The 16,143-nt window shown below is 40.0% G+C and overlaps 1 protein-coding gene across 4 annotated transcripts in view; it reads right to left on the bottom strand.

Annotated features, from left to right (window-relative positions):
- Window positions 1–3,913: 3,913 nt before the first annotated feature.
- The window catches only part of CTBP1 (C-terminal binding protein 1), a 231,513-nt gene continuing 219,283 nt past the window's right edge, over window positions 3,914–16,143 (bottom strand). For 3 of the 4 annotated variants that reach the window (XM_005427880.2, XM_031062715.1, XM_031062714.1), the window contains 3 exons: window positions 14,921–15,048; window positions 11,557–11,674; window positions 3,914–5,384 (listed from right to left, as the gene is read on the bottom strand). In XM_005427880.2, coding sequence (XP_005427937.1) covers window positions 5,198–5,384; window positions 11,557–11,674; window positions 14,921–15,048 — 433 coding nt within the window. In that variant the 3' untranslated portion in view covers window positions 3,914–5,197. The remainder of the gene's footprint in view (window positions 5,385–11,556; window positions 11,675–14,920; window positions 15,049–16,143) is intronic. The other variant, XM_031062713.1, reaches the window with a different exon arrangement.

Here is a 16,143-nt window from a genome sequence, read left to right as displayed (position 1 = left end):
AGACTGCGTAAGTAACAAATATCTTCAAGGGACTGGCACGCTCAGAGAATTATCTGCGTCATCTTGGGCATGTCCCAGATGCCTCTGATCATCCCAAGGACATACTTTAGTCTGTTTATGGTGGCCATGACACCACCATGACCCCCCCAAACAAACAGTGCTGCTTCAAAAAAAACCACTCCATTATGGTTTTGAGCAGAAGTGTAAAGGCAAAGGAAAGTGCTGAGATATGAAGAGGTTTGTTTGTTTTTGTGGTACAGAAAATGAAGGAAGGAAACACTAGATGAGGATCTGCATTAAAAAAAAAGAGCAGCTGGGTGATCCCAAACCCCAAACCGGATACAAAAAATGTAATATACAACATGGGTTTAGTGAGGTGGTGTGCAAGGAGGTCAGCCAAGGAGAGCTGAGTCTGTATCCAGCTGAAACTCACAGATGGAAAAGTGGAACTGCCTTCCAGAAAAGGGAAGAATTCTAGGGGTAACATTCCAGGTCTCCCAAAGGCTAGAAAGAGACAAGGAAGGACATGAGGCAGATGTTGAGGTGCTGAAGTGTGAGACACAGGAAAGGTCCATTCTGCAAGAGGCAGACACATAAAGTGTGCAGATGGTGGATGAAAGGAGCAGGACCACTCAATGTGGAGCTCTGGCTGCTAATGAGGTGCTACCTGGGCAAAGAAGGACAAAGAAGAGGATTAATAATTTCCTCGAGCACTTGTGACTTTGAAGGAAAATTTTTGAAGGACACTTTACCAAGGAAATTGGAAAGCTGATGGAGGGAAGAGAACAGCTGAAAGACTGAGATCAGAAACTCTGAAATTCCTGCAGAAGATAACCATATTGGACTATGTCATTCCAAAGGGCAAAAATACAGAAGCACAAAGAAAGGATGGACAGTGCAATGGAAGCAACTGGAAAAGAAAACAGATGAATAACACAGTTTGTTCCTCCTGGAAGATGTGTCACTGACCTCAACACAAAGGCAAAAAGGCTAAAATGTGACATGCTCACTAAATTCAAGCCAGCCTACATGACCTCATGTTTAACATGAAACAATAACTGGAATTCAGAGGCAGGGAAAGCCAAATTAAATAAAGCCATTTAAAAATTACAGTGAGGGTCATCCCTTGTTTAAACAAGCTACTAAAGGAAACAGCAAAAAACCACCCATCACTTGACATTTTCACATAAATACTAGAAACATTTCTGAAAGATTTACTGAATTCAAAACATGGTATCATGTTTAAGGAAGACTCATGTCACATATCACACTGAACAGCTTTACTAGGTGGTCAGACAAATGATCTAGTACTACACTCTGCCCCTAAAACTAATGACTGTGACTTTTTGGTTTTTTTCAGGTTACAAAATAGTAAGGTTGAAGCGAACTGAATAAAGGAAATATAGGTAGTGCTGCCATCTCCTTCAAGCAGAACAACCAACACTATGTATCCACAGAAATGAGAGGAGAAAACCCTTCAGTCTGAGGAGCAAGCTGGGAACAGATAAACTGCAGCAGTCACGATCATTTGGAAAGCCAGCCTTAATAACCTGAGGTGGAAACTGGACAAGAAAATAAGGCATTTTTGCAAAAAAAACCACCCCAAAATCCTGTAATAAGGGGAAAAGGCTTGAAGCTTGTTAAAAAGGAAGTGTTTTATCCTGAATGGAAAAAAAGCCTCTAGTTGCTGGTTTGGCTGCAATCTTGTACAACCTTTAAACAACATTCTCACATTCTGGATTATAAAAAAAAAAGTTACATAAAAAACCAAAAGGACCCAAGCACAAAACAAAAACCCCAATCCAAGCTACAGAGACTTCAGGACTGGGTCCCAGGACCCCCATATTGACAGAGAACTTTTCCTAACCCCTGTCATGTACCAGCATTTCTTTAACATTTCTCCTTCCTCCACACAGCATTTATTACTTATAGCCATCTCCCCAGCTCAGCCTTCAGTTCAAGCTGAAAATATCAAGTTACTCAGATTTCCTCTCCTATGAGTCCTACACACCATCAGTGAATTTGAGAGCCCATCTCTCCTATGACTTCAGCTCCAGCTCAGTCTTTTGCCTGACCAAAATCACTCAGCAAATGTAACAGGACCTGTGTAACACCTTTGATCCATTCTCAGACCTACCAAAACCACTCTGCCAGATCAATCTGCCACCACACTGCTCCTTCCCACAGCACAAATCCACCAGTCCTGTCCTGGGTCCTTTTCCTGCTAAGATTTTGTTTGATTTGCAACCAACTGGCTTTGCATCTGCACAACTGGCACCTTTCTGCCCATTCTTGGACAGCACCAAATTCTTGTGCAGCCCCAGAGCCTCCTGTCACCCTGCTGTTGCCTGCAGCTTTTGAGCCAGCAGCATTTTTGTCATGTTTAGCCTCATTCTTCACCAAGACCCACAATTCAAATAATGCCACCAAAAGATCATGTTCAAGGCAGGCACATTTATCAAACTCCTCTTTCAGCACTGCCTCAGGTCACCTGTAGCCTCTGCTGCCATCACCTTCTCCACTCTGTATTTTCCCACTAACTGCATCTTCTGCTGTCTACACTTATTTAGCACATCCTTCACCAAACAGAGGAAAATCTCATCACTACCCAATAAAAGCAGTCATAAAAGAGAGAAGGTTGCTCTGGCTTAACAGTCTTTTGTTTATTATGGGCCACTTTTCCAATCAGTCATTTAACCCAAGTTTGGTTTTTCACTACTTTTCAGATTTTCAAACCATAGCACAAAGTCACTGTCCATCAGTCTTGTCCCTGCCCAGATGGCTTTTCCTTTCTGAAGCAGGAAACTGATTACTCTGCTCCAGTCAGACACAAATAACCTCAAACACCAACATAAAAACATTGAACAAGCATTTCAGGCTCAAATCCTGGGAAGATTTTGTGCTTCTGAATTGAGCCCAATTAGTGCACGCAATAAATACTGTTTCTAGCTCAATTATCAATCCACTAGGAACAAAATGTACTTACACAAGCCATGTCCAAAGGATGCAAGGAACACTCCTGGTTTTTCCTTGGGAAATGGGGCTACAAATGTGGCTGTCAGCAATTCTTGGCAGCCAGATGTTAAATGTTTGTTTTACATATGTTAAAGAAGCAAGTTCAGTCTGACAAAGCAGCATCTTAAAATACGAATTATCCAAGAAATATGAAATCCTACTTCAACAGAAGGAGATTGCATTTGGTTTTTTGCAAGTTTTTGGCCTCAAAGCTCTTAGAAGTGTCTTTGCTGAGATAACTTGCAGGTTTAGGGCTGTTTTCTGTTTTGTTTCACAGAGGGAACAGAAACAGTTTTACCATCAAATAAATTGTAATAGATGACATTTTTAGCTCTAAATGTTCAAGGCAAAAAACTTCCTCTCTTCCATAGATAAAATTTCACTGTACATTGTGCTCCCTGCATAGAGACCCACAGATTTCAGAGTTTTGTGATTTACAGCCTCTTACCCTTTCGTGAACTGAGCTGGAGGCTGCTCTGCAGACCCGCAGGAATGGGGGCCAAAACTTCTCACGGATCCTATAAAACCAGCTCAGCAAGTTTAGGTGGATGCTCTGTACAGACTGATAGTGAAAAAAGAGACAACAGACCACCAAGGAGGTTCATGCCCAGGTTCAGTTTTGCCTGCCTGAAACAGCTAAACTTTTGATTTTTTAAAAATGGGGTTCCCTCCTGAAGCAGCTAAACTTTTGATTTTTTAAAAAAATTTTAGAGATGAAGGATGCCTTACCCAGGAGCACAGGAAAGGTTTGAACAGCATCCAGCTGGAATCTAACCTGCCTGGAACACACTTGTGCCTGCGCTCAAAGAAACAAACTCCTTCAATAAAGCAAATACAATTAGATCCTGCTGCAGCCTTCCATCATCACAGAAACAAATAAAACAATGGACACTTCTCGTGTTGGACTTCGGCAAAAGACATTTATTATTATTATTATTATTATTACTGCTGTTGTTGTGTTGCTGTTGTACCTCCTCTGCTCTGCCCACAGTGGTGGCATAAATGCTGTTACCACATTGTAGCTGATGATGTCGGTGTACAAATCAAAATCCATCTTAATTTCAAACTCCATTAGAAACACAGGAAAAAGATCAACATTTACGAAATGTAAAGGGAAAAATGGTATGGAAAGAATTTTTTTTTTTTATTTTTCAAGCTTCCAAGACAGTATTACAAACAACAGAGAGCAAAGTAAAGCTAGAAATGAAATACTTGACAGCATCTGTTTAAAAATTACAGCTAAGAAACCTAATAAAAGTTGAATAAACAGTTACTAGAAATAAAAATTTTTACACATATGATATTTGTCTGGGATTTTTATTTCTTTAAAATAATTCATACAAATGGTTACAGTCACAAACATGATTTTAACCAAAAATATTGCTAGCCTACCACATTACCAGGAAGGAATCAATGTAGGCAATGAAATGCTGCTACTTTTCAGTAGTCTAGTGCCTTTTCCAGATACCACCAATAATATATACTTTAACTGGTGACAAAAAGCACAATGCTCGTTTATACAAAACCTTTTTGTTTTCCTCAAAATCTCTTTGCAAGGTTGTCTTCATTTTGAAATAAGGGAATTCATGCCAAAATTAGGAGAAACTGTTTTTCTTTTGTTTACTAAATTATTCTAAAAAATAAGACAAGCAGGTAGAAAAAACAATGCACTGTGTGGCGTAGAAAGAAAAATGGGAAAAATTCATTGTCCTGAGAAGTTTGCCAACTGCCTCATTTTTGGGCATGTTTGAAAATATAAAAGAAAGGATTTTTAATCTCAAAACTGGTTTGCTGAATGCCTCCCTTATGTTTTTCCTTGTTGACAGCTAAGCAAACAAACCCTTTTTAATGTTCTAGAAACTGTACACAGACAAGTACATTCATGATATAATTAACTACTAACTTCTCTTGCTTAACAAAGAACCCATAGGACACAGAAACAGTGAATCAGTCCACTGGACAGGGACAAACTACAATTTATACGGAGGAAAAAAATGTTTCCAAATCTTCTTTTTGTCTCCCACCTTTTCCTTTTATACTGTATATTGGACCAGTTTCTAAACCAATAATCGTCTCCTCCTGTAAGTTCATGGTTTTGCCTTGAATCAAAATCCAGGGTTTTGTTTTGAGTTGTTTTCCACGCTGTGGCTGAAGTCTCCGATGTTGGGAATGCTGTTGTTGGCTACAATTGGTCGCTCGGGTGGTCTCTATCAGCTTCTGGTTTGACAGTTTGGCCGGGGGAAGGAGCGTGGGGCGGGTGGGCTACAGCAGGGAGCCCGTGTGATAGAGACATGGGGTTGGGGACTATTCCTTCTACTGCTGCAGGTATGCCAGTGGAAGCCACGCTGACCACGCCCGGGGGATACCTGCTGGAGGAGAAAAGCAGAGCAGACATTAAAACCAGGAGCTGGCTGAGCAGAGAGCCACCTGTGGCTGTACCAGTTGTGGGTTTTTCTGGGTCTGGACTGGAGGCACTTGAGACATTAGTTCATGTTCAGACTCAGGTGTTTATCATTTCTTATCAGTAAAACAGTCTCACTACTGTGAGTTCTGCAGCCTTTCATTAGAAGGCACAAAATGGCCAACAATCTCCTGTTACACGGGCTTTTAAGACTAAATTATCCACTTAAGAAAGGACACATAGATTATTTTCCCTTTTAACCCAATAACTGATCCCAAAGAGCCCACAATGCAGACTTTTCTGCCCAGTTACAAAATGCCACCCAAACCCATGGAGAAGGAAGAAGCAGCATGAAGAAATGAGATCCTGTGCCCTCCATCTTGCTGCCATCCACAACATACTAAAAATCCCAAAAGCTAAATTTCTCCCCTGTGATACACCTACACTGCTCTCTATAATCTATTTCACACTTTAGTGGATTCTAGTCTATCTTGAAATCTAGGAAACTTTCTCCATGAATGAGGGTCAAAGTCAGTGCTCTCCTGGGGATTGGGACACCCCAGAGCAGACAGAGAAATATTCCCAGTGCCCTGGGTTTCCACACCCACCCTGCCTCCTTCTAGAGCTAGAGATGCTTCTTTTGTTTTCAGACCAGTTAGAGAGACAGGGGGTTCAGCTCCAGGTGAAATGCCACATGCAGATGCTGCTACATAAAGCAAAGGATGCTGTATTTTAATCAAATGAGACATGAAAGTTTGCCAGATTGTTTCTTCAGATTTAAGAGCAGGAGTAACAGCACAGCAAAGGAAACCAGCTTCAAGTTTTGCTCCTCTCAAAGCAGAACCTCAACAAGAAGTAAATCCAGCTAGGTCTGTGCAGTAGGTTCTCTACAACTTTACCTTTTTTTCCTCTCTCATTCTCATGTAGGATTTTTAAATTTTCATTGTTGTGGTTTGTGTGTGAAAAATAATTGTTTACACTATGTTTGCAGTCTTAGCTTCCTGACAGCTCCCCCAAAAAGCCATGACACCCGCACACTAATAAGATGACAAACTATTGCACCTGAGTAACTTTTTCAGCAGCAAACTTGCCACTGCACTTGTCTGAAGGCGAACCACTACCAGTTACACAAGTCACAAAATTTATGGATGGTTTTAAAGATTTCTTCCTCTATCTGGACAAACACTGAGACCTAAATACTTTGTACATTCAACAAAAGAATCACCCTCTGATTCAGCTGGATTTTATGATGGTTCTGATGTTTTCAGGCTAAAAAAATCTTGCAAATCTACTGTTCCAATCACAGACTTTAGATGTAATTGATGAACACCGGTACTTCACAGTCCTGTATAAAAACAGCTACACATGGATTTAATAGAAATATGTGGGTGTTTTTAGTCAAATACCTCAATAACTATTTGCAATTTATGTCACACTGGCCACTTAGCACTGACCCTTTGCCTCCCCTGCTCATCATGAAGTTGCCCACTCATCCCTCATTTCCCTCATTCTCCCCTATTGTACTCTGCCCACCCAAACATCCTGGGGAGAGCATTATCCATTTGAAAGCCTGAATACAAAAAACCACTGCTCACTGCAGCTTTTGCTACCCAAGTATTTACCCAGAACTATGTGGGACAAAAGGCACTTGTCAAGCTTTTTTCAAGTACATTATGCTCCTGTTGATCTTCTCCTCATCACAGCTCAATGCATCTGGGAATTTCACCCCATTTCTGCATCTTTTCCATGGTAATATGTGTTTGTGCTGCTCATCCCAAGTCCTCTCAAACTGGCAGAAAATTAGTGCAGAACTTAGGCAAGACTCAGGAGACAAAAGCTGGATGCAAGCATGCTGAATTGTTTTTTTGCTTCCACCACAGAAACATCATGGGAACCACTTTTGGAAACACTGAGCCAGAGGGGCTCAGCAGGACTGACATGGCACAGGGACAAGAGGGACACCACACACCGCTCTGGTCATCCTGGCAAAGACTCCTACACACCACAACACTGACTGCACTCTGGGATGGGTAACAAGGCTGTGACTGATCACACCACCTGTAGGCCAGATAACTTTGTTCCCAATTGTACACATATTTACAGCGCTTCCTATGCTAATTCCCTCTCCACAGAGGTTCCTTGGAATTAATTTGCACTTGCTAATGGAATTAGTTGCTTGTTTCGGTAACTCCATTTGAATCTTATTAATCAAATTTGCTTCAATGCCTATGAAAACTGTCAGACAGTATTGTTTTATCTAAATTTAATTTTGAAACAGCTTTTCTGTTATTCTAGGTGCTGTGCAAGACACACAACACGACACAAATTTCCATTTAAAAGTCCAACACTGCAGCTGTTCTCAACACACAATCTCTACTTTCTGACAACTTATTCCCTCAGTATCAACACACCACAGCTGGAAAAAAGTCGAGGAGAGAGCAACTTCTGCAACTGTGTTTTCCTCAGGAAGAAAAGCCAGAGCCTGCCCTCGTGAAAATGGACAGTGCTGGATCAGGAGCACTAAGAGTTTCCTTATGAGCACATTAAACATTTCAAACTGCACATCTGTAATTTTACTCTGACTCCAAATATTCTTTCTGAATATAAGGACATTCCCATGGACACCAAGTCATCATCACCAGGATTCTGCCTGCCAGCACCTCACCTCAGGTACAGGTTTCCTACCGACTTTTAGTAACATCCAGAGGCCCTATAATTGTTTTTTCTTGTCCTAAAGCCACACAGTGGCAGCAGCCAACATACAGATACCATACTGTTCCACAGAAACTACACTGTACTTGACAACTCCTTACCCTGCTTTGCGATCCTCTTTCTGTAATTTTTGTCCCTTTTTAATCATCAGTGTTGCTCAAGTCCAGTCTCTGAAAGGGCACATAAACTCTGGCCTCTACCCATGAGCATATGTACTCTATATAACTTTCCCCTTTTCTGCTATTTATTGCTTTTCCAGTCTTTCAATTTTTTCTATTCTTAACCCGCAAATACATCCTCTCCAGCACTTCATGAAGTTCCCCTCTATGTACCTCCTCTGGCAGCAGTAAGTTGAAATGTTTTCCAGGTAGAATGTCCACTGAACTAAACTTTTGTGAAAGCAGAAGTGAGCAATCAGTTATACCTCTTCTGTTAACTTGTATTCTTCCATCCCCTACCCCTATGTAGTCTTAATTTAGGAGGAAAAATACAGTAGCCCTCTTAATTACAAGAGGTGGGCAACTCTAATTTCTACTTTACTCTCATCTATCTTTTAAATGGCAGAAGCACCCTGAATTCACTGTATCAAGCTCTGTTAAAGAAACTGAGTCTGTCCTAGAAGAGGTTCAATTTTTAAGCACATCCTGTTATCATGCACTGAATCTGAAAATCACCAGTGAAGCACCTCAACATGAAACAACTCTTGAACTACCAACATCCAGCCATGCTCATCCAAGTACCTCTTCAGTACTTAGGTGTTCACAGAATCATGGAAAGGTGTGGGATGAAAGAGACCTTAAGGATCATCTGGTTCCAAATCCCTGCCATGGGCAGGGACACCTTTTACTACACCAGGCAGCTCAGAGCCATATCCAGCCTTATCCTCTACCTGTTAGGAGGCAGGAAGATGTGTGGAAATGTCTATAAATGGTACAACCACTGTCCCTGGCTGTTGAATTTCTCTGTGCCTATGACCTGCCTGCTCTGTGACACAGGAAGTGGCAGGGAGTTATTTCACAGCTCAGTAACAAACTCACAGTGATAACACAAGATCAGGATATGTTATGCTGCTTCACCAAGATCACTGCAAATAATTCCTTCTCAGGTGTATTGCTGATCTTTACTCATGGGATAGGTCCTGTTTGCATGACCTTTAGTGTTGATAGGGTATCTTACATTTCACCCAGTAAATGGTTTTGTTTTCTCCAGAATATGATGATATTCAGATGATCTAGATTACAATCTGCTGACTAATGCTCAATGTTCTTAGCTTGTGATAATATCTGATAATTTGAGATTTCTGTCCTATATCAAAATACAAGTGAATTATATATCCAAACTAAAACAGCCTCGTTAGTCTTAATTCACCAAAAGAGATCTGCATTTTTTAACATATCAATTATTATCCCAGGTCTTATCTTCTAATGCAATTACATGAGTATGATACAGTTATTAGCACATCTGAAACATTGTACTGTCTGTGAAAGACTCCAGAACCCACTTAGCTCAACATCATCTTGGATTGCAAAGAAAAGATGAAAAAACTTGGTTTGAACAATCATTTCAAATGCTGTACTTAATCCAGGTAGGAATTAAGCATCAGCAAACACTGCTATTGAAACCAATTTCTTCATAAAATCTGGGCTTCAAGTGATGCATATTTTGCACTTCACACAGTAGTAACTGCCTTTATCCACATTCAAACACTATTCTATTGCCCCTCCAAAAAGCTCTTAACATTTATTGTGTAACTATTAACTCCTGCCTCAAAAATCCTAAAATTAGTTTAATTTTGCATTTGAAAATAATGAAATCAGAATTTTACAATAAATTTTCTTTATCAAAAAAAATGGATTGAAACAATGTCTTAAAAAGCCACTCAGTTCTGTGTTTATCCTGCTTAAATTGAATACATATGGTCTTTACCTTGTAAATCATTAACTCCCCCAAACATTCCTAAGTTAAAATTAATTTCTGGCTGCAAAGCCTGCTTCTGCTGGACTTGTGACCCCCAAAATGAGAACAAAAAGCTGCATTTTATTTGGGCATGGACCCCTGTTCTTAACTGCCATGACAGGGTTGGAGTTATTACCTCCTGTCCAGCAACACCTGCCTTTAAGCCCCAATTACATTCAGCCATACCCTCACTACTCCAAACTGCAGTCCAGGAAACCAGATGCTGAGTAGAGGAGAACACGTGTGCTTGAGCTTCTCATTTAAGCAAATAAAAACACCCTTCTTAGATATTTAGGGCTATGGGCATACTTCCAGAAATAAACATCAAGTGCTGTGATCACCAAATCCAAGTTATTCTTTTCCCTTGGTACACTAATGGCTCCTGATGTGGCAGAGGGGGGGGACACTCATCCCTGACAACCCTCCATCCCTTTCTGATTAGATTATTCCAAGACACTGGGACAGGATAATTTTGCTTCACTTCTCAGCAGGGCACAGCTGGGTTCCCATGTGGAGTAACACAAAATCAGGAATCCCCCTTCTACTATGGGGAGTCCTCCTAAAGAACAACAAAGGTAAAGCAGATGCCTGAAGAAGGCCAGTGGAAGGATGAGGATCAGGATAATGAGGTATGACAAAACAGTGACAGGACTGCACTGCCCCTTTCCTCAAGGCATTGAGGGAAGCTGGCATTTGGAGCTTTCTGTCACTTTCATCCTACTTATGTGTGAACATCATACTGGAAAATACCAAAACTGCAGGTGTTTTTCATAAATAAAAGTTGTCTGAAGCCAGCTACTAGGAAGAATCTGCTGCTAGAATAGCTGCTAGGGGTAAAGGGACAGAGAATGACTCTGGAGCAAACAAAGTAACTAAGGAATGTGCATATTAGATGTAAAAAATTGCCCCTTTCTATTAATTATTAAGACCTGCTTTCACAGTTGACTGAGAATACATAGATCAAGTCTCTCAAATGCTTCTGCTTAAAAATTAAACATATAATTTAGAAAAAGCTATTTTAAACATATTTTCATAATCACCACAGGCTGTTGCACTATTTTCAATACTGAGCTACTTGTTCTCTTTTGTGTCTGGAGGCCACAAAACAATGCAAGTTTATTACTGGAAGTCTTTCTGTAACATACAGCTGCATCATTACCTTCAGCAAAAAAGCCAAAACACTTCCACTGCAACATGGAGAAGACCAGAATTGTTTTACTTAAATATTCAAATATTGCTCACATACTAACTCAACAGAAAAAAGACTGTAAGAGGATTTATAGTCAGACACAGCATGACTGGTATCAACTAGCAAAACAAGCTTATTCTCCTGAACACAACGATTACAAAACCAATACAGCTGGTGTGTAATGCAAAAGCACTTCAATCATTAATAGGAAACTCTTTTATCTATTCTTGAATACCTACACTGAATTATGGAGGTATTTCTTCTACCTCTTCAGCACACTCACCTGTATGCAGCACCATTAAGCTCTGGATGAACAACTCCAGGGTCCATACTGGCCCAATGTGTAGCTGCAGTCAAGTGATCTTTGTTGACACAGTTTTTCAGACTGTCTGGAATACGACCTAAGATGAAGCAAGGAAGAGGAAAAAAAAAGTATTAAAATTGTGTGCCTTATACTCTTAGTATGTCTATGTTAAAAATACTTACAAATATTTGTGTATTTAAATCAATACATAAAATGACATTAAGAGCTTGTTTGTGATCATTGCTGTAGCCTTTTGCCTGGGACTTAGGTAATAATGGCTGAATGGCTCTGCTTAATTTTGATTTTCCTGTCTCTCTTTATCTATTGTATACAGGGTCTCAGTAAGAGTTACCTTTCCAAGAAGCTGTAATTTGGATATAAAGCAGAGCTACCAATCAAATTCAGTAATCTAGCCCCCTGCTTTCTGTCCTTAACATCACTTTCCTCCTTTTCCTTACACCTGTAACAGCAACTAAACTTAATGAAAAATACAGAATTCTGAATGGAATTGTGCCATAAACCTGAATATGACCAGCACTTATTCCCTGTCCTCCTGAACTTTCCCTTCTTTATCTAAATTGCTCTTCACTTTTATTTACTGCAATGCATTAATCCTCAGCCATGCCTTTCATTCCTACATAAAATGAAAATACACCAGGAATTTCCTTTCTTCACTTCATCAAAACTCTTCCTTAACCTCTGAAGTACAACTGAAGTTTTAAGACTGGAAAATCTGTCAACCTGAATCCTCAAATTCAGCACTGGACAAGCCTGTGACTGTCTTCTGCAGAACTATCTTCAGCCCTGCTATGAATGACATGAGCAGATCCAACACAGATTTTCTTCATAGCAATAGTAAAGTTTCCACCTATTTTAACAGGAGAGAGATCAACTGGAGCATGTGTTTTTTCTGACACCTGTTTTAATGTGTCTTCACTGAAGTTCAACCTTACAGTGCATTTGCACAGAGGGGCAGAAAGAGGTAATTATGAGTCCACCCCTGCCACTGCTGGCAATGGTACTCCAGAAACCCTTTCAAAAACTGACCATGCTCCATCATTAAAGAACTCAGCCTTTTGTCTCCAGCTTCTTACTGGAAATTTGATTAAGGACTTCAACATCTCTGCCTGCTCTTTCTACCCATCAGCCCACAGGCCACAATGGGGCTGTAAAAAAACCTTTTCACAGAACTGCATTTTGTGCAATGGATACCATCAAATAGGGTTACTCCATGACTTCAGCTGATGTCCCTGAACCTGTCACATCTCCTGTTCACAACCTGAAAGGGTTTTTAGCTCAGGACTGAACAAGGTGAGGTACATGCTCCATTATAGGTGAACCACCTAGAAATCATCTTCAAAATGTAGCTGAAATAGATATCCATCTAAACTTCTGCCAGAACTGTCCACAAATTTAAACAGTATCTTTCTTTTTCTGAAGTTCATTCTTCTCAATCCTGTCTTCCTCTTTGCCCACCTTGCTCTTCACTTTGTTAACTTCTGTAGGCATGTTCTACTAGTCTCCCCTCAAAACCCAGTAGTTTTTTTTTTTTAATTTTAAATTTTTTATGATCTTTTTACTTGCCATGCTTGCCTATCTCTTACATCCATTCCAGTGGTCCTCCTTTTCCATACTTGGAATGCTTCTGAGTTTAGAAATATATTTCAAGGTATTTAATATCTGTTGATTATTTCTGTTTTACACATCACAACATCATTGACTTTTAAGCAACAGCAAAAACACTTAACATTTTTATTGTCAGATGGTAGTCATACCCTTCATTCCTACACTTCACACCTTTTTCCAATTACTCTCCCCCTCTATGCCCTCTCTTCTTTGTGCTCCCCTATGGTTTTCATATATCCAGCTTTATCCCACATTTCCTGTATCTTTCCTACATTTGTTTCACTGCAATTCAATGTCATTCTCACCTCCTTAATGCTGGTCTCAGTTTGATCTTACTAAAAACCATATGCAAACACTGAAGTGCTGACAGCTTCGATACAAATCAATGATCCAGATCGCTGAGAGCACTATCACACACTTGAAGGAACTGTAGGTCTGCCTTTCTAGGCACATATGCTTGGGCTACTGCACAAATTTAACATAAAACTAGCTCTGGATAGCTGGCTCTTCTCTATTTTTAGACAATAGCCTATTAATGCTGGTTTGCACATCAATCCTCCCCTACACAGGTATTGGATGCTGGTTTGTGCAATCTCTCCCAGAGCTATCTGGGAGCAGGCAACAGTTACTGAACACCCTGACAAACAAGCAAATGTACCACTGGAGTTCTGGAGTACAGCCACAAGGACCAATTCCAGGAAAAGGATGGTCAGGCTCTTCGGGTCACCTCTAAAACAGAGTGAAATCGTCCAGTAAAGGACAATTCAGCTCAGGAGTTTAAGAGGTGTCTTTAATTAGCATCCAGAAGAGAATCTTCTTTCTGCACAGACTATAAATGAAACTAAATTGCCTGGCCTCTCTAGGCACAAGGCAGAGGGAAGGCTACTGCCAGTGCTTTTTGTGTAACAGAGCAATGTGTTGGCACTGAACTACTCTCAAGGTGACACAGATGGCCCTGCATGTCTGCAGAGCATTCAGACGCTATCGCCAAGGGGGACACAGCAAAGTCCAACTAAAGGGAAAACATTAGTGCTTAATGAATCATTTTCCAGTATGAAAATCCTTCCTTTTATTTTAGGCTACAAGGGATTCAAACTCGTGCCAAATGGCTCAGTCCTCTCATTTTATTTATTAGCAGTGCATGTTTGAGACGTAGCTGTTTTCTCTTATGTGAGCAGTTTACAATTACATGGCAGTTATATAACAAAGACACTCTGCCCTTTAAAATGCCAGACTTCTTTAGCAAGGCTTTAAAGAGAGGAACATCTAAAATAGAATAACCTCCCAACAAAATACTGAAAACTTTACATAGAGAACTAACTGCTCATGACAAATATAAAGGAGCCTCTAGGAAAAGCTAAGGAAGATATCAGCAATACCAGGAGGACTTGCACTCAAATCCATCAATGGGTAATAGTTATATGCAACAAAGAAAAAAGCAGATGATTTTTCACATATAAATACATTTCCTATACACGAAAAAAGTACTTATTCTGCAATGCTTGCCTTCCCTTTGGAATTGCAAAGAACCTCCAAAATTACTTGTTCCAATTCTGAGAATAGACTTAGTGAGCATTTGCTGATTTCTGTGTTCCAAATATTAGAAACAAAACCCAAGGCTGCTGCTTTTAGGCAGCTTTGAAGACTGAAGAAATAGGTTTCTTAACAAGAACTACACAGTGAAGGAGCTGGTAATAACAGCAATGTGAGTCAGTACCTGTGATCGCCCTTCGGATCTCTCGTGCTGCTTCCTCCCGCATCTCAATGGAGGCTTGTTCACTATACCAGGCTGCATGTGGGGTACAGATCAGGTTTGGTGCATCCTTCAAGGGGCCCTGACTAAAGCTAAATGAAAATTTAAAACAAGATCAAATGACAAAAAAATACTGGGGGGGCAAGGGGAAAAGCAAGGTGGGGAATCCTGGTGGATTTGTACATACAGAGATTAATTTCTACAACACAAAAGAATTGCATTTCTATTCCTTATTGAGTTTGTTTATAATTCTGTTAATTTAATGTACTATTTAGGGTATAAATAAGAAACAATCACTTTTTATAGACTCAAAGGGTGGAACTTAAGTATAGCAGCAACATTAGCTTCTGTCCAATGCACTTACTGTAACTACAGTCACTGCCACTCCAGTTCTGGGGCAGAAATGCATAAAGGAAAACCCAAATTAATTTAGGATGTCATTCCATTTGTCTAGGTCATCACAATTTTACTTTTATTGCATTAACTAACAAAGCTCTTCTCTTTCTGTCAGTATGACGTCTAATCATTTAAAGAAAAAAACCTTACAATTATTTCCAAATCAGAAGTGTGTCCATCAGCAGCCTCAATGCCTTTTGGATAATTCAGATATTTTTTCTTTTATTTTTAACTATTTTTTCTTTCCCATTCCTTTATAGAAACTCCACAGAATGAAGGAAATTTACAGATTGTTTTTTAGGAAAAGCAATGAATCTGTGTAAAAGTGCTATCACAGATACAAATTAGAGAAACTGAAAATAATGGAAACTTGCTCCTCCTACTCATTTCCAGTTTTAATAATCTTGCAGTCAACTGTAACAGGAGAGCAAATATTTTAAGACAAAAACGTGCTTTCAGAGTTGGTCATAATTCATTAAATGATAGATTTCATCTGTAGTCCAATAAACATCAAAATATCTGGCAAAACTCTTGAATAAAGAGTGCATGCTGCAATCAGATAGACATGCAGCACTGCAGCCAAAGGAAACTGTGGCTGTAATCCTGCAGCTGAATCTCTGCACATGGCATCTCCATGCAGGAAATGGGGCTTCCTAGAGGAGCAGTGGGCTGCTTGTGCAGATCCCAGATAACAATTGGGAAAAATGTATGGAGCTGCAAGTCCCCTGAGCTGCTACATTCCGGCTTTGCACAGCACTACTGCATTGCAATGACTACCTTTAGGAGTAAAT

This window comes from Geospiza fortis, unplaced genomic scaffold (assembly GCF_000277835.1).
Source record: "Geospiza fortis unplaced genomic scaffold, GeoFor_1.0 scaffold730, whole genome shotgun sequence".
NCBI lineage: Eukaryota > Metazoa > Chordata > Aves > Passeriformes > Thraupidae > Geospiza > Geospiza fortis.
The sequence above is the reverse complement of the archived record's forward strand: the minus strand, read 5'-3'. Positions and strand labels throughout refer to the sequence as shown.